The sequence below is a fragment of the Molothrus ater genome, chromosome 2 (genome assembly GCF_012460135.2).
Source record: "Molothrus ater isolate BHLD 08-10-18 breed brown headed cowbird chromosome 2, BPBGC_Mater_1.1, whole genome shotgun sequence".
Classification (NCBI taxonomy): domain Eukaryota; kingdom Metazoa; phylum Chordata; class Aves; order Passeriformes; family Icteridae; genus Molothrus; species Molothrus ater.
In genome coordinates this window covers 64,751,086-64,769,616 of record NC_050479.2, presented here as the reverse complement: position 1 = coordinate 64,769,616, position 18,531 = coordinate 64,751,086, and the positions used below count along the sequence as shown (strand labels likewise).

At 36.6% G+C, this 18,531-nt stretch overlaps 1 protein-coding gene across 3 annotated transcripts in view; it reads left to right on the top strand.

Annotated features, from left to right (window-relative positions):
• COG6 (component of oligomeric golgi complex 6) overlaps positions 1-18,531 on the top strand; it is a 55,449-nt gene that overhangs the window by 26,179 nt on the left and 10,739 nt on the right. For all 3 annotated transcript variants that reach the window (XM_036378751.2, XM_036378744.2, XM_036378761.1), the window contains 5 exons: positions 1,926-1,990; positions 5,785-5,876; positions 7,579-7,696; positions 16,465-16,596; positions 17,146-17,313. In XM_036378751.2, the coding sequence (XP_036234644.1) occupies positions 1,926-1,990; positions 5,785-5,876; positions 7,579-7,696; positions 16,465-16,596; positions 17,146-17,313 (575 nt within the window). The remainder of the gene's footprint in view (positions 1-1,925; positions 1,991-5,784; positions 5,877-7,578; positions 7,697-16,464; positions 16,597-17,145; positions 17,314-18,531) is intronic.

Below are 18,531 nucleotides of genomic sequence, written 5' to 3'. Positions count from 1 at the left end.
TATGTAGCCCATAAGCAGAGCGTGCAAGGATGGTTTTTAAAAAGATTTAAAATGTTAAGCTTGCAAAAATTAGCTGTTTCAGATTAATCTGACCAAAAATGCTGTTAAAATTTTAAGTGCTGAAAACACATTCAGAAAGGTTTAACTCTTTTGCTGGACAAGCATAAAGGATCTGGTTTTCCTCTTCGAGTTTAGGTATTCTATAGCTAGCAGGAGCCTCCCAGTCATAAAGAAATCTTCTCTTGCAAGGAATTGAGAATTGCAGGCATTTTAAGAGATGCAGTAGAAACCCATTTTTTGTGGAGTTACAGGAACCCAGATGGAGAACAGAAGCTAAACAAAGTCCAAAAAAGATCTCTCCTTTTATAGAAGGATAGTCAGAGAAAAATTATATATGATGTTGCAAGGAGTTGGAAGTGTATCTTCAGTTATGAGCTGTATTCTAAAAGTTATTTTGGACCTTTGAGAATTGTTTATTCTGTAATTCTTTTATGTCAAACTTGCACCACTTATATAACCCATTCTGCTGGAAGATTTCACTGCTTTTGGAATCCAGATATTCTAATTGGACATGAAAATACATGCGAAGGCACAAGCATGTGGTATCTCAAAATTTTTATTCTGTGTCCTTTGGTATTCAAGCTTGTATATTTTTGAGCTAAAATTTTCATACCAAACAACTTGTTTTTAAGTCAATCTGGTCTAGATATACTATTGCAAATATGTGCTAGGTACTTGTTACATTGATGAGCAGTACAAGTGTGACTGTTCCTACTAAAAAATGTGTAAATTGCTAAGGTCTATCTGGGAGCTAGCCATTACGTAAAAGAGCATGCACGCTGTGGTTTGTAATCTTGCTTTTTGCCTTGATATCAGTACTCAAGTATATAAGTGTATTTTTATTACCTTACCAATTCAGTATGTTGAAATTCTTACAGCCACCACACTGAATTCAGTTGTTGCTTATATGGCTTTTCATGTAACTTGGTGTAAAGAGGTGTTGGCACAGATCTCTGATCTTTCATTATTTTTACTCTCTGAGTTAATCTGTCTCACTCTGAAATAAGCAAAATATAGCTTCGGGTCACCTGATTTCTGTCACATGTCACAGTCAGTTTGTTTACTTTCATCGCATGGGTCCCATCTGAAGATGAACTCCTGTTGACAAGTTTTAAATTAGAATTAAAGTATTGCTTTCTCCATAAATCTCTTCTGAGTTGTTACAGAAGTGAGAGCTTGAAGATCTGTTGCTTTCAGCTTGATTGATTTATGACAGCACTGGTTGCCATGCAACAATTCATTTGTGTTTCGTGCTAAGATAGGGCAATATTCTCCTTTGTACATCGCTCTGTGAAAGATGAGTTTCAATTGCTGCTGGGGAGGAAGCGTTTGCCAGTGCTGCAGCACGCAGTAGTGTGGAGGTACACATGTCACTTCATTAGTAGCAGCACCACGAGCTCGTCAGTAAGCAGCGCTGACAGACACGTGTGTTTGCCAGTCAGGCCTTTCAAACAGGCTGTGCTGCTGCTCCTTGAGCATCTCACCAGCCTGGTGGGGTTTTAGGTGTTTTTCTAGTTTAATTTCATGAAGTGCTAATATTGAGCCTTACTGAGATAGCTTCTTGCTAAATCATGTATTCTTCCCCTTGCTACTTCTACCTCAGATTCCCACGCACTGTGTTGCCCTAGGACGCAATTGCATAGCAAAAGGTAATGACTCCGGGACTGTTTTGCCATGCAGCTATTTCTTAATGGTTAGATTGGAGGTACAGTGGAGGTGTGAACTAGTTGCGTGGAGAAAAGAACACACAGTTCATACTGCTTTTTATGGAGGAGTACCTCCTACATTTGTTTATTTGTTTTATAATCTTGAAGAAAAGAGAATTACATTTGCATAATCTTAGCATGTGTTTGCATTAACTATAGGTGTGGAAGAAAATATTCAAGAAGTAGTTGGGCACATCACAGAAGGTGTCTGCAGGCCTCTAAAGGTGAAGTATTTTGTTTTCCTTAGCACTCTAAATACAAAAGCTGTTCTGTCATGTTTTTTCAGAACTTGTGCTTCCATCTCTTCCGTGTATTTTCATTGTCCTTGGTTAAGAATTAGATTGTTGACTTCTGAAGGATTTTTTCTCAATTTAAAGATTCCTTTGTTCATAGATGTCTGGTTTACAATAGTCATATAATGAGGGATACTAGGATGCTAAATTTGACTCTTGATTTTGGTTTACTTTTCCTATGTTGAGGAGTGCTGATGTATAAAATTACAGCTTTGTGATAAGTGTATAGGAATATCTCAGTGGTGGTAGTAGTCAAATGAAAAATCCATGTAATTGACTAACATGTTTTTCATAGTGATCATTATGCTTAGGGAAAAGTGTACAGGTTATGCAGTTGTGTCATACTTCTGTTAGGATAGTTTCCTTGCCTGTTTGTGAATATACTAAGGACTTACTGAGCCATAACTTCTTTGTATATAATAGATTTCAATAGATGTTTTCTTGCATGAACATGTCAAATTGATATTAACTGTTGATATTCACAACATATCCTTCATGAAAGAAGTGAATGTTTCAGTTCTTGTGTGAAAAGCCAGTTCCTTTTGTGGTTTATGGGGGTTTTTTAATTTGTTTTAATAACTCCTGCTCTTGTATTTTAAAGACACCATGAAAAATTGTTTCCTAATTACCATCTTTATGCTACTTCAGTTTTTCATATTTGCCACATCTTTCTATACTTGTCTTTTTTTCAAACTACAGCCTTAGTAAGTTTAGGGGACACGTGTGATAGAAATCATTAATGATGATCCATCAAATGATTGCCTGACTTGTCTATTGTATGTGCTTCACATAAGCACTGAAGCCATCAAAGTAATAAAGCTGATACCAATTATTGCCTGACTGTACAGTGCATAAATCCAGGTGGTTTTAAAGCAAAATCTACTGTGCCTCAATATGATTATAATAAATTTCCCTTAGGATTCTGTAGCTATAACAACCGTATCCAGTTGACAAATGCTCAGTCTCAAATGTGAACAGCTAGTTTTTAGGTACGACACATAAGTTTCTGATGAGAAAAGGATAAGGTTTGGAGAGAGGTAAAATTCAAAAAGGTGCCATTTAGAAAGTCACAGAATTACAGAAGAATTGAGATTAGAAAGGGCATCTGGAGGTCACTTGGTCCAAACTCCCAGCTCAGGCTGAGCCACCTAGAGCTGGTTGCCCAGGACTGTGTCCCTGGTGACTTTTAAATACTTCCAAGGATGGAGGCTCCACAGCCTCACTGGGCAACATACGCCAGTGCTCAGCGAGCCACCTACCTGCACAGTAAAATAAAAGTGTTCCCAGATGTTCAGGCAGAAGCTCTTGTATTTCAGTTTTGTGCCTGTTACCACAGAATTATGATCATCCTTCACAACCTTTTGTTTTTGATCTGTTGGAAGACGCCTGTCCTAATAGACGCACAATCACCACAGCTTTGGTTTTTTTTTGGAAGATATTTCCAAACTTTCTGCGTTCTTGAATCAGTTCTGTTTATACTGAATGCTGATGTTTGAGTTCAGTATTTCTGTGCATTCCAACAAAGTGATTAGGAATGAAATCAAACTCCTGTGTAAGTCAGAGGAAGTTTTGGTCTTGATCTCAGTGCTTGTGATTTTTATAGTTAAGTACACAGTAACTTTAATTTCAATTGCCAAACTCTTTACACTTACATTCTGCTAGTGTCTTTAGAAATAATCCCCTGAAATATTGTTGTTAGTTACTGTGCTAGTAAAAAAAAATCTTAAAAGAACAAGTAAAGACTTCCCATTGTATTCTGTATTTTAATAGAATGCAACTTACATTAATTCACTGACAGTCTAGCCTTTCCAGTAAAAAGTATGAAACACTTATTGTTTCCTGAGGGAAAGAAAAAAAAAAAGGTAGAAAAAATCCCCCCTGAGAAGCCCCCAAGCAGAAGAGCCTTGAGACAATGCATAATAGGTAATAAGATAATTACAAGCCACCATGTTCAGAGGAACAACAGTAACTGATTCAGTTTGGAGGAGTCTTTTCTACAACATATTATAGAATGGTTATGCTTACACGCAGTCTAAATTTGCCCACATTTCTTACTGATAGTTGGTTTATGGTTTAGGCATTTAAGTAACTCTTGAATACTCCCTAGTGGTAGATCTTAGCACAGGCCTCTCATTTCAGTTGGAGGTAGGAGAATCCTAAAAAACATTTAAATTAAACTCCTCATCTGTTCCATGACATTTGAGATGAGCTCAAAGCAAAATGTCTTTGATGCCCTATGTGTACTGCAGGTAGTCTTTTATGGTCAGCTAACAACAGGATGTACAGGACTAAAAAATAGCAAGAGCTCTAAGTCCAGAGGCTCCCCAAACAGGTTAGGTTGTGTCGCTTGCAAATTTTGGTTCTCCAGTGCAATGAAGACTTCTGTATGGGAAGCAGCAGTTCTCCTTTTCCCACTTTGTCTTTTTAATTTTTATTTTTCTCTTGTGATCCTAAAATCTTAATTTTTCCCTCTTCTTCTGCCTGTTCTCTTGTTCACTTTTTAATTATTTTATTTACTTTCAGTTATTTCTTTTTTTTTGTTAATGTATTGTTTTCCCTCTTTTTCCCCTGCCTGCCATATTCTCTTTTGCTGTACAACTAGAATGTACTCAGTATTCATGCCCACAGGACCTTTTAGGTAACACTGGAGACATATATTTGTATATAGACCTCTGTATATACAAACACATTGAAGAGCAAAGTTCACCTTTGTGTTGAAATAAACTTCGTGCATTAAGTATTGTAAGAGTTAAAAAGTACTATTTGCTGTTGGGCTGTGAATTAGATGCAAACTGAAGGATTGAGAGAACATAATCTTGGTTGGTTCTCCCTACAGCTGGCTCTAAGAAGGGACTGCAGCACATTGTGTTCTATTGAACAGCAAATAACTTGGGAGAGTGGATGGTGGCTGCTGATTTGTGTGTAGCCCTTTCACACTCAGGCACGTGGGAGAGCAGTGCAGGGATAAGTCACTGTCTACTCTGCTTCATAAGTGCACAAAGATTGACCCTGGAGCAGCTTTTTATGAGTGGATTGAGACTGTGTGTACCAAGGAGACAAAGGAGACAAGACATCAGCTGTCCAACTGTAAAGACGCTCAGCACCATTTTGTTGTGTAGCCAGCAAATCCTGGTTGAGATAAACAATCAACATAGCTGGTTATTAGTTATAAATATTTCTGACTAAATACTGGTAGGAGATATTTATGCTCTCCTTTCAGGGAAGAATTTATTCATCCAGGTAAAATTTGTTTCTTAGGCAAAATACCTAGTATTTTGGTGTTCTGAATTTGTGCATGATGGTAGAAATCTACTGCTGTAGTTTAATGATTCTGCAGCATTGCAGCTGTTCTTGCTATTCAGTGCTGGGGAAGACTCCACAGTATGTATTGGTATTAATCCATAAAATTATCTCAGTATTTTTAAACTTCCAATAACATCAGTCCCATCTGTAGGGACTGTAGGATTTTTGGAAGGGTTTTTGGATTTGTAGTTTTTCTTTTTTTAAGTGTGCATATACCTTTGTGTTTTCTGCCCAGATGCTTGGCAGCCCACAAGCACTTTGGTTCAAGCCAAACATTAAAGTTAACTGGACATTCTCTTTTAAAATTTATTTCTAATTGAGTTTATTTTTCAAAAATCAGAGATATATTGCCTATAAAGTCATAGAAGGCTGGCTCTCAGAATTTATGACCTGAAGGATGTTTGTATTTATTCATGCTACAGGTTAGAATTGAGCAGGTGATTGTTGCCGAGCCAGGAGCAGTTTTACTGTACAAGATCTCTAATTTGCTCAAGTTCTACCACCATACAATCAGGTATGCAAAATTACAAAATATGTTAAAAATGCCTTTTTTCCCTAATTGTATATGTAAGAACAAATCTGCTAGGAAGAGTACTTTTGTTGCTTAGTTGTTGCTCTGCACTATGACATCAAGTAGAAACATATGGGATAATAAGCAGAAACCATTTACCCATTGCCATTCCTCAGTTCATATCAGAACTGCTTTGGAATGCAGCATAAATTTGGCACAATAACTGTTTCTTCTGTTGTTCTGTGTAGATTCAACTAGTATACAAAAAAACTCTCCACAGCATTTCATATGACAAAGTCAAGTCCCCTTTGAGAAAATGTTACTAAATAAAATTGCTTCAGATTTTTGGGATTTTTTTTGGTTTGGTTGTTTTTTTTGTTGTTGTTTTTGTTTTGTTTTCTTTTTAATAACTTTTTCATAACTTTTTGATAACTTTTTTCCCTAATTATGCACTCCCTTATCTCAGTGTTGAAGATGCACTGATCACCTTCCAACCTCTTAGAGGCCACCAGGAATACAGGAACTGGAGATAAGCCAGAGCTGCTAATTTATATATCATTTATATGTTGTGGCATATACTGTAGTTCATGTTGGTTAAAAAGAGAAGTAGGAGAAAAATCTTCCTCCACAGCCCTGGACTGAACTGCTGAGAATTTGAAGCATTAATATCACTAGTTGAGCTTCTCTGTCTGAGAATACTTCAGATGTTGGGCAGACTGGGATAAGTGGTTCTTGGGCACCTCCTAGCTTATTTAAATTCCTCAATTGTGATGGCAGGACTATTGTAGAACACATGTAAGGCCTATTCTTAATTTTATTGTACAAAAATCCTGGAATATGTTTGTCTTGTTTTTCTGTCTCCAAAATTAGCATTTCCCCATGGTTATGAAGCTTGGTGCAATTGAAAATGTGATGTTAAAATGGAAGATCTTAGTCAGTCTTATCTGTTGGTTTCTGTCTTGTTAACAGCACAGTGTTTAAAAACCACTGAAGTACCTTCTACTAGCTGAATAATTTCCTCTGCATAGGGAAGGTGCACCTTACTAATAAAAGGAAAAATCAGTTTGAAAAATGATCTATTAAACACAAGATTACAGTCTGAAAATTGAGATAGAGGTTTAGTCCTATTATGACCCAATGAATTTTCACTGACAGTTTGTGGCTTAAAAGTGCAATTCCTATAGGCAGAGGGAGGGTATATCTGTGAGAGGAGCATAGTCCTGTAGTGCCATTTAAGGGTTATGTGGTATCTGTGCTAACTGTGATAGTTTAGCACTCAGAATAGCAAGGCATGAATTCTTACAGTTTTGGAGTTGCCCAGCATCTCAGTGCAGAAATGAGAGAGGTAATGCTATCCCTAACAGGCAGTATGATAGAATATTGTTAACCCTTTTTGTTATGTAATTTGGTTTTGATAACAGAAGTAGATTTATTGCATAAGAAAGCAAAAATTGGTAAATTTTAGTACTCTAGAAAAAAGTTTGTGCAAGTTTGATAGCCTGTGTTTAATATTTGCTTAAGGACTACTTGATGATGCTTGTTCTTACAGTCAGCTTATCTCTTAGCCACTATGGAGAATTATTCCCTGTAATTATTTGTTCTAAATTTTAAACTTTGAAAATAATATTTTTTTAATGATACTTAAGTATCTGACTATCATGTTGTTTCTCCTTTAGATCATTAAATAGTTTTAATTTTTTTTCAGTGGTATTGTAGGAAACAGTGCAGCCACACTGTTGACAACAATTGAAGAAATGCATATGTTGAGCAAGAAAATATTCTTTAATAGCCTGAGTCTTCATGCAAGTAAACTAATGGACAAGGTTTGTTTCAAAATTGTACATCTTTCATGTTTCAAAACATGCTTGCATTTCCCTTTTGTCTAGTAAGATTACTAGGTAAATAGCTGGTTTATACGTCAGCTTTTCCTAAAGTTGAATTCTTGTATTTTCGATATTTTAGTCATAGAACTACATTACAAACTTGCTGTTTATATTTTAATTCTAATAATGGTGGAGATTTTGTAGATATGTGTCTAAAATCCTGTGGTTAGCAACATTCTTTGGCAGAACAGTTTACATATTTTTAAAATCTGCAAGAAGAAACAAAAGTAGGAAATTTTCTTAAGTGCAATAGAGCAAAGTCAGGCAATTGAGCTGTGTCATTTGTATTAGTGCATCATTCCTTTTTTGAAGTTTCAAGGTATATCCCAAAATGCTAAGCTAAGTAAAAAAAAAATTTGGGCTTTTCTGTCTATTATAAAAGTAGTTTTACCACATGAAGATTGCTGTAACATTTGTAAATGCATTTCTAAATTATTTAACCTACAAAAAATGGAAAAAAAAAAAATACTTCATTTTCCAGAAACTATTCTTTATGCAGACTTGTAATTTGCTGGCCATTCAGTTAGGTTTTCTGAGTTTTGTCAGTATTGTTCTGTGATTCCAAATGAGTTTTCTCATTCAGCACAGTCTGTCTGGTCCTAATTTCCTGTCTTACTGCAGGAGCTGGAGAATGACTTTCTCAAAGAAGCAGTTGTTTCTCCTCTTCTCTCCCAGATACCCCAGTGACCCCTTTCAGTGGTTTGATTTGTTCATTGGGTTACTCCTTAGCTGCTACCACCCACAGTCCATACTGCTAAAGTCCTCTTAATGCATTGTTGCTGCGGGTATTTCCATTTGAATGCAGGATCTTATAGTTCCTTTGCTATTAATGCTTCTTCAGGGATCAGCTAAAGCTGTTCCTAAAGCATGCAATGGACAAGGACAACATGAATTTACCAAAAAATGTTTTATTTCCTAATATGTAAGCTAGAATCAAGTTGTGTAAATTTTCCATATATGAAAAGAAATCAGTTATGGACCATAGCAAAAATGTATAACTGCTCTTTGCTTACAAAGTGATTAAGAAAAAAAAATCTTGGCTTGAAAACATCTCTTTATTCATCTCTTTTTTATTTATTTATCCTGTTGAGTATTACATCTATACTTAATTAAGATCCAGCATGATTTTCCTACTTGCATAACTCACAGTCTGTGAGGTGTTGTTTTGGGTGATACACTGTTTTCAGCTTGGAAATGTGTAGAAATCAGAAGAAGAATGATAAAGGAATTATAATCCCCTAGTCAATAGTATGTGTTCTTTCTGTTGTCACTGTGAGAAGGTTGTGTATTCCTCTTTGCCCTTCTAGTTCCTCTTCCCTCAGCCCCCAGTCTGCATGTAACTGGTTCTAGATGCTGTCATTGTTTTATAAAGTAGTCAAATTTGCTTTTACTGGCCCTAAATGAAGGCAGTGATTGCCCTGCCACCTTCAGTGGTGTTTTATTACAAGTAATGAATGACATACCGAGCCTACCATGTAATGGGAAAAGATCATAATATTGCTCTTTCTCAGAAACACATTTATAAATCAAATCTGAAATGTCGACAATATTACATTGCCTCTGTGACCTATGAAGATCTTTCCTCAGAATATAATTGAGGTCAAAAGCTTTTAAAGAGATTTAGAGGACTGTTAGATATATGGGTAACAAAGGCTTCCACAATTATTTATTAATTTGTTAATAAATGTGAGGTTAAATGTGAGGTAAGAAGAAATCTTGTCTGAGAAGAAATCTTCCTGTTCTAATGTGTAGTTCTTGTACCTGAGTTTTTGATAGTCCTCTGTAGCACCTTATTACCCTTTGTGAGTGGATTACTGAATTGATAGAATGATGCTTTATCTCTTCATGACTGAAATTAGTTTTTCTTCATAAAAATACAAAATTTATAGGCTGATTACACTTAGAGAAACATTATTTTCCAGTGATAAAGATGTTTCTTTTATCATAAATTTAATTCTCTTGTTACTTAGTTTTTTGTGTTAGTGTACAGATAAGCAGGTTTTATGCCTTTTCATTTGTCTTTGTAAATTTAGTAGTGAATGTCACAATGCCTTTACATTTTGAGGAAACTGAAGGTTGCTTTTTACCATGCTTTTTTTAATGCGTGTTCAGACCAAAATTGTGTATATCTATTAGTAGGATTTTTTTCACATCCCAGCCTTTTTCCAGCTTCTTGCCAGTTATGAATGTAATGCAATTGTTTCCAGATTTTTTTTTTTTCATTTTTAGAGAAGATTATCCCCTGGAAGATAGACCTTTTGTGCTTACATAGCCAGTTACAAAAGCTTCATTGCTGTTCATGGTGTGCAGCTAGAGAATATTCGCTGGGAAAATTAGTAAATTATTTTTCACTCGAACAGTCTGGGAATTGTGGTTTCTTACTTCAATTTAGATTATGCATCTTAAGGCATTGATAAGCCTGTTTTTCAAAGAATAACAATTGTCCAATACTTTGATTAAAATATGATCCTTAAGATAATTTGAATAATTTTGGAAATACATTAAAATGCAAATGGGATGTTCTGAAGTAAAAATTCTTCTATTTCTACATGTTTAAGTGCCTCTTCTGTTTAGATTATTGGAAAGTGGTGAATGGCCTGTCAAGGAGACAATTTTAACAATAATATTTCCTCAATGTCATCTATTGTTGCTGATAATTCTCTTTTTTAATATCTACATTATATCTAGTAGTTGAGAGATCAGAATATGATTTTAAGCAAATCTTTCACTTAAGTATAGCTAGTTGGGAATATTTTTTAGACAAAGCAGGTTTCATTAAATATGCTAACTCCTCAAGATCCCAGCCTTAGGATGCGGACAGATGACAGGGTGGTAATTGGATGTCCTCATCGCCACAGACAATTTAATTCCCGAGATTATTGATTATCTTGAATTGAGCATTGTCTTCAATCTGCCTGGGATTTAATTTCTAAAGCACAGTGGGAAACTGAGACTTCAGGCTGTTCTTTCTAGGACAAGAAAATAGCTTCCTCTTCACATCTATTTTTGAGAAGAGTCCCATATTACATAAGGAGTGTCACTAGTGTGGAGGTGTATGGAAGCTTTTAGGCAGTCTTAGATCAGGATTTTCTCTCTTGGTTGTCAAGCCATCGGTGTAAATGATAGAGGGAAATCCCTGGTTACTTCAGAATACTTACTGGTTTGCCCAGAAGCACTTTGCTGTGAACTTTTTTTTCATTACATAAGAAAATCTCAAGCATCCTGGTTGGAATCTGACAACAAAATATTCAGCAGCTCTAAACTTCAAACTGTTTGTTCTGAGAAAGCTTTTTTTATGGTGTTCTCATTCTGGCTTCTCAGGTAGCTCTGTTTGAGCTGAAATCCCTGTGACAGAAATATTCAGCAGACTGCTGGAAAGCAGATCCATTGTTATCAAAGAAATGCCGTACACAAGGGAGTCTCTTTGGTTCGGACACTTCTTGAAACCTGTCACGAAGATTGGTAACAGTTGTTGCAAAGCCACTTTTTTTTTAGGATTTAAAATGCTATTCATGGCTTTGAGATTCTCAGGCTGCTGTAGAGCTCATTGTTGACATCCTACAGAAACTGTGCATCACCAGCCTCTTCCTGTGTCGCTGAAAGTTTGGTGCATCAGCTCACTGCAGATGCTGTCTCTCTTTTGCCTTAGTGGCTCTTACCCTTCAGAGCCAGTGTTGGGCATTCTTGCCAGTACTTTCTAGTTCTGGTAGCAATTGATTTGTTCTGGTTCTTGGTTGAACTAGAATGTTTTTGCGCCAGTATTGGTGTCCTTATGCTGAAAAAAATTGGGTCTGTATTAGTTGCTTTTTAGCTTTTTTGGACCCAGCCATGGGTCTACCAAGAGTGCTAGTAAAGTGGATCAGAATTATCATTGAAGTCCTTATGTATCCTTTTCCATGTTTCTTATCACTCTGTGCTTATAAAACAAATGTATAGGAATTCAGGATTCTGCTTGTGTTACTCGTTGTCTGATTCTAAGAACAGCCCATTACAGATTACCTCTTTACAGAAGATTATAAATCCAGGAGAAAACAGTGAATGAAAATAATCATCAGAATGGCAGAAACTTTTCCAATGAAACTAGAAGTAAAGTTCAGAGTACCTAATGGAGTGGAGTGGATGGACTGCTTTTGCAGTCCCCTCAGTATGGGAGTTATTTAATATCATGAATCCATTGGTGAGGCATTTTAACAAGTGTGTTAGACCAACTGATGTCAGCATGTTTTATTGGACCACCTGTTAAATTAGGAGAATGGGAATTTGCAAGCCCACATGTCCTTCCTCTGGTTTCACTAGTGTTCCAGAACAATTATTAAAGGAAAGAATAATTGCAAACATTTAATAAAATGGAATGAGAATTATCATAAGGGCACTAATGAAGATTGTGCCAAACTCCAGTCATCTGCTGTCTGAGCTGTTAGAAGACTATTAGTAGAGTATCCCAAATTAAGTTTTGGGATTGTTATTCCTTAATGCTGTTCTTTTTAGAGTAGATGTATGCTAATTAAATGCTGTGATTGCATTATCTTTTAAGTTTGTCAGTGAGAGAGATATTAAAACGTTGCATGGGAATAATTGTAAACTTGTCCTTCATAATTTGATTCCTGCCAGAATGAAACCTATTAGGTTTCTGGGAAATCAGATGTGGGGCAGATTGAATAAGACTGATTATTATTGTTGTGTTCTGAATGCTATTGTGCTTTTAAATGGATCCATGAGAACAAAGCAAAACCTAGTTATCTTTTTTTCCAAGACCAGCTTGATAGCTGAAAAGAAAAGCATGCCATTAGGCATTCTACTTTGTTGACCTTGGTAGGATCCTAATAGGACCAGAAAATCTTAAAACAGCTTCTCTGATAAGACGCGCGCTCAGGTTTCTTGGAGTGCTGGTGAATATTGTCTCAGCTGAGGAGAATGGACTCTGCAGTTGATGCTGCTCAGTGTTAACTGACAGCATGAAAAATTCATAACATTTTTACAAGGTTCTCCTCTGTAGTACTTTGGATCCAGCCAGTGGGGTTTTTTTTAAAAGGCTGTATTTAAAGCTGATTAGGCTCTTACAAAAGCCACTAACCTTCCATTTGAGACTTGTAAGTAGGGCTTTCTCTGTGGAGTTCTGTGTTTTAAATTACCATTTTGTTTTATTTGGTAGTAGTATCACAGAAATAAAGAATGGATGAGTTCAGCAGGAAACTAGAAACCATCTCGTCCGGCCATCTTGCTCATGACACAGACTGTCAGCTAGAGCAGGTTCCCCAGGACTTGCTCTAGCTGAAGTTTTAATATCACAAAGGATAGACTCTAAAATCTCACTGTGCAGCTGTCTCCAGTGCTTGACTAACCTCACAGTAAAAAATTGTTTTCCTGTGTCTTAATGTGTGCCCATTACCTCTTGACCTGTCACTGGACTCCACTGAGAAGCGTCTGGCTCCATCTTGATCCCTCACTTCACATATTTACACACATTTACAATATCCCCCGTGAGCCTTCTCTTCTCCAGGCAGAACACAGCCTCTCCTTGTGTGGGAGGTATTCCATTCCCTTCCTGAGCATTGTAACTGTTAACTTTCTAATGTTAAAGTACTGCAGTATATAAAGTTATGATCAACTGTGCAGTATTTGCAGAAGAAAATTTGCCCTCTTTTAAAATGTAACCTTTAATGTGAATGAGAAAGGGAAACAACATTCATGCACACTTCTCAATTGTTGATGCTGCCTTTTCTTTTTTCTGTATTTTCCTTTGCTGTTTGTAAAATTCTATAAGACATCCTTTGAGCTACTTGCTCTTCTAGACAGAGGAACCTGCTCTGTTATATGTTTGGAGGAAGATTAGTGGCTTTGTATCTGTTCCCCACTGATGAATATGCAGAAAAGAAGATAAAATTTTTTGAGTAAAGCTTATATACAACTTTCAGTACCCATTTCAGAATTCATTTCAGTTTTGTATGTTAGATTTTAAAAATGGACAATTTCTTCGGTTTTTTGAAAGGCTGAGGAGCTATTTGGCATAATTTCTGTATGACTGAACTGGTAGTCAAAACAAATTAGAGACTTAATACTGTGTTAGAGTATGTTTTAATGCAGTTGAACTTGCTGCTGCAGAACTTCCTAATCATGTTTTAGTTAGCTGCTGTCTAGCTTGCATCTGAAAGAGGTACTTCAAAAGTAGAACTCAGCACGTATTTGAAACCTATTTTTCTGGAAATGGGATAAATTATAATGATCTCTTAGTGCCTGTAAAACATTCAGGGCATCAATTATTTTTTTATTAGAATAGTGATTAGTGCTCATGAGTTGGAGTCCGTAGGTTCCTGTATAAATTTGAAGTGTCAGTTTTTAAACCTTCTTTTTTGATTTTGAAAAAAAAGCCCTCATTTTGTATTCATCTGTCAAAAGTTAGAATTTTCAAAATTAATATAGCACTACTTTGATTCTTTTTCCACTTACTGATAATATTGTCTCTATTGCAGTAGTCAGGAATTTCAGGGTAACCCAAATAAAATTTAGTGATCTAAAATAAATCTTTTTTTCCTTGCCATATTTTCTTCTTCCATGTTGTTGTTCCTTGCTCTTGCCTAGAAGACAGTGGACAGTAAAGCAACAGCCAAGTGAAAGATGAAGCTAATTTAAGAACTTCTGCGCACTAGCTACCTCAGGAGACAAAAATTCTGTGCAAAGCAGCCTGGAATTATAATTGCCATGATCTATGTGTGTGTTGGAAGTGAAAACTCCATCAAACTAGTATATGGTTATACTAGTCTCAAAGTAATGCCAAATTATCGCTGAACACAGTCCAGTTCAAGTCTGAGAATGGTGTGTTCAGGACACAATCAATAGCCCTAATAATAACAAGAAGAAAGAAAAAGTCATTCAGTGCTGTAAATTTCAGTAAACTTTACTGTGATCAACACTGAATAAGTGCCTCTTTTTGAAGTGCCTTTTTCTGTTACTTTATTGCTAGAATATTTGTTTCATGCTTTCAAGACTGCTTGGACTGAACAACTGTTCTCCGAACCTATTAGTTTTAGTTTTCCATTAGTTCTTTGAGTTCAGTATACTCTCTTTTGGAAAGTGAGAATAGAGGAACATTTTCTATTCAGAAGGATGAAAAAGTTTTCATTAAATCTGTCTTGGTAACAGTGTTGGGACATGTATGTTATCTCAAATGTTTCAAAGCATAAGTGTGAAAGTTTGGCCTGGTTTCAAAGAGAGAGATGGTTTTTTTTCTTTCTTTGCTGGCATGTTCATCAGGTATAGATTCATTTCCAGAAGACTCTGTTATGTTCTGCTCTAAAGATATTTGCTGTGCTCTCCTTGGTTTCTTTGGCCATCTGCCTCTACCCCTTGGATTTTTTTTTTTTTTGTAAAGACTCAAGCATCCATATTACTATGCCATTTATCAGTATTTCTCATCTGGGAAGGTATGGAACATGTTGCCCAGGACTTGGAGCCATCCAAAGCTGCTGCCTTTTCTTTAGAGCTGGAGCCTTACGAGCACTGCAGAAGTGCATGCTGCATTGCTCTTCTGTGGCCAGATACCCAGACTGATTCACATGGGCCAGTCCCATCCAAACTTACTTCTCCCTACCTCCTTCTGGAGAGATAATGCCTTTAAGTCTTAACTTACTCTGTATCGCTGAGGGTCTCCTTAGTCCCTCATGATCCAGCCACATCTGTTTGCCCTTGCACAGGCAGAACAGAAGAAGGTGGAAGTGGATTGTTGGGAGAAGGAAATGAGGTTAGTAAGGGATTGGAGGCAGCAGGAAGCCAGTTTGAGGCCGCATTGGAGACAAAAAGATGCAGCTATGTTTGGAGTAGAACCTAAGAAATGAGTGTTGGGAAAAAGGGGTGCTAGATCTTCTACAAATGTTTTGTTAAGGGTTTACTGAGTATTTGCTGGTTTCAAAGAAAGGGCTAAAGTATATGAGCCTGGGTTAAAAACAGTATCGAGTTTCAGTCCATTTCAGGGGGTCCAATTTTCATAATTTGACTTGGAAAGTATATTTTTTTTCCTATTATACACAAACTTTGTTTCTTTATTTTTTTAAACATCTGCATTACCTGCTTCTTACCTTTGCATAAGCCAGCATGTCAGTTTGTGTAGTCTCTTTGCTGTTCATGTAGGTGTACATGAGTTAGCCTGTGTGCAGTTCATTTGTGTACTGGCAGTGGACAAGGTATGAGCTTGCTGGGGATTGAGACTGTTACATCTGTGACTGCAGCTCTCATACTCAGTATCACAGGAGCTGTGCAGTCTAGTCAAGAACTGCTGCAGCATGGCTCTCATCTCCCAGAGCTCTGCCTGCACTACATTCTGAAGTGTTTGCAGGAGGTCCTGCTTAAATTGAACTCAGTGGTGCCAACAAGGTGGCTACTCTTTGGCACCTAATCTAGTAAATGTATTTTTTTTTCACTGCCTAAACCAGTAGAGTTTGGGTTTCTCCAAATGGTAAAGTAGGTATAGTCTGAATGAAATGAGAAATTCAGTGTTGCTTGTTTGGCACTGAATTATATGGTTATACTGAAAGCTGCCGGCAGTTACTGTCTGAAATATGTTAGACTTGTCCAGTGTCAAATTAAAGTTCTTCTCTGTATTCCTATATGTAATTTTGTTATTAGCTCATTGCATTTGTCCTGACAGACTGGATGGTATTTGCTGTAAATGAGATTAATAAAAGTCCCCACAAACAAATAATCTTGTTCTTCAGGTTGAGCTCCCACCTCCCGATCTTGGCCCAAGCTCTGCTCTAAATCAGACACTTAACTTGCTACGGGAGGTTCTGGCATCTCATGACTCATCTGTTATTCCACTGGATGCCCGTCAGGCTGACTTTGTGCAGGTACAAGAATGTTTGACTGCTTTGTGTGTGTGAAGAGGAGGGAGAGGGGCAAAAAAAGAACGTGTAAGTTAGCTTCAGTACACAAAGGTAGATGGAACATTAATCTTTTTGTCTGGTCCCATTTTGGAGCTCTCTGTCAAACCAGAGTTTGTAATGTGCATAAGAGGGTGACTAACAATATGGATAATTACAGCTGAGTATGGAGTGCTACTCTTAACACAGTATCTAAATTCAGTTATCCAATTACTACTCCATTAAGTAAATACACCCTCAAGATTGCACAATTACCAATTATCTAATCTGGGTTATTCTTCCTCCTGCTAGGCTGGAATCTGTTCTTGTCAGGTTTTTATACTTTTCCCATCACTGTGGTAGGTGATCACCTGCTGACAAATCCAGTAGAAAACTGCTTTCACAGTTGGAAACTCTCATTCCTCTTTATTCTACTTTGGGGAATAAATATGTGATAGAGACAGAATGAGGTTAGAAGCCTCGTGTGACATGATTTCCTCCCTCCCCTCCCTCTTTTCTGTGTGTTTGCTGTTTTAGGTTCTGTCTTGTGTGCTAGATCCATTGTTACAGATGTGTACTATGTCTGCTAGTAATTTGGGCACAGCTGATATGGCAACCTACATGGTAAATTCACTTTACATGATGAAGACTACTCTGGCTCTCTTTGAATTCACTGACAAACGTCTAGAGATGTTGCAGTTTCAGGTAAGCTTTAGCACCCCCAAAAGAAAATTAATTTATTACTGATTTTTGCACACTGTAAGTTGTGCTGTGAATATATTTATCTTAAAATCAGCCCAAAGCCAACATTATCAAAATCAGGGAAATGGGCTAAGAGGGCTTCTTATCAGAGACCACGAGCAGATAGCATGTTTCATTTTAAACAAGACAAAAAATTAGTACAAGATTTGGGTTTGTTTGGTTTAGTTGCAGATAAATCCAGAGCAGTGAACATTTTCATTATCATAATTATTCTAATATTTATCTGCAAACTGTATGAGAAGAAGCAAATGGAAATTGTAATCACAGCCAAATGTCTGACTATATTCCATCATGCAGTTAGTTCATCATCTACTGTAAGATCATAATCTATTTTGTACTAGAATAGTGTGTTGCTGAAGTTACTGCTTCAGTCCTGCTTTCTGCCTCTCTTTTCTCATTTGTTTGGTTTCCCCTCACATCCTGGGATAGTAGTTCATACATGGTGCAGTTTTGAAATGGAAGTTAAAATTTAGAAACTGTTGACTTAAAAAAACTTGGCCACTGCCCATTTATATTTTGCTACATGAATATGTCTGCAGTTTATCTCAGGACAGCCTTGGGAGCTGGGGGGCTTGAAAAAAGTCACAAATTCTTATTTGAAAGGATCAGCAAGGATTGGCTGAGAGCCATTTTTCACTTTCTAATCCTAATCAGAATTTCTAGCACCTTTTAGCTCTGAAACAAGCAAACAGACAACCTCACCAAACTGGCTGGTTATTTCTAATTTCTTTTATCAGAGTTCCTTTCACAGTAAATGTTGCAATTGATTTATTCTTCAGAAAAGCAGTAGAGCTGAAGCTTACACATTTAATACCATTTACTTTCTTCAAACATTTTACAATTACAGGAACAGACTGAAAAAAATCTTTATACATAAGTAGTTTATTCAAGTGGAGTTAGAATGGCATATTTAATAGGAGAAACATTTTTCATAGAAAAATAACTCACTAAGACAGTTAAAAACTACAAATTGAAATATTAAGATTTCCCTTCTGATTTAAAAAGGAATGTGTATTCTTCTAAACAATTTTAGGAAGTAAAAAGGTGAACTCTTTAAGTATCAGACAAAAGAATCTTACCTTTTACTAGACTTTAATATGTTATAATATTTTTCTTTTCTTTAGGATTGGAAGAAAAGTTTGTGGGGTAGTTATCTGTAAA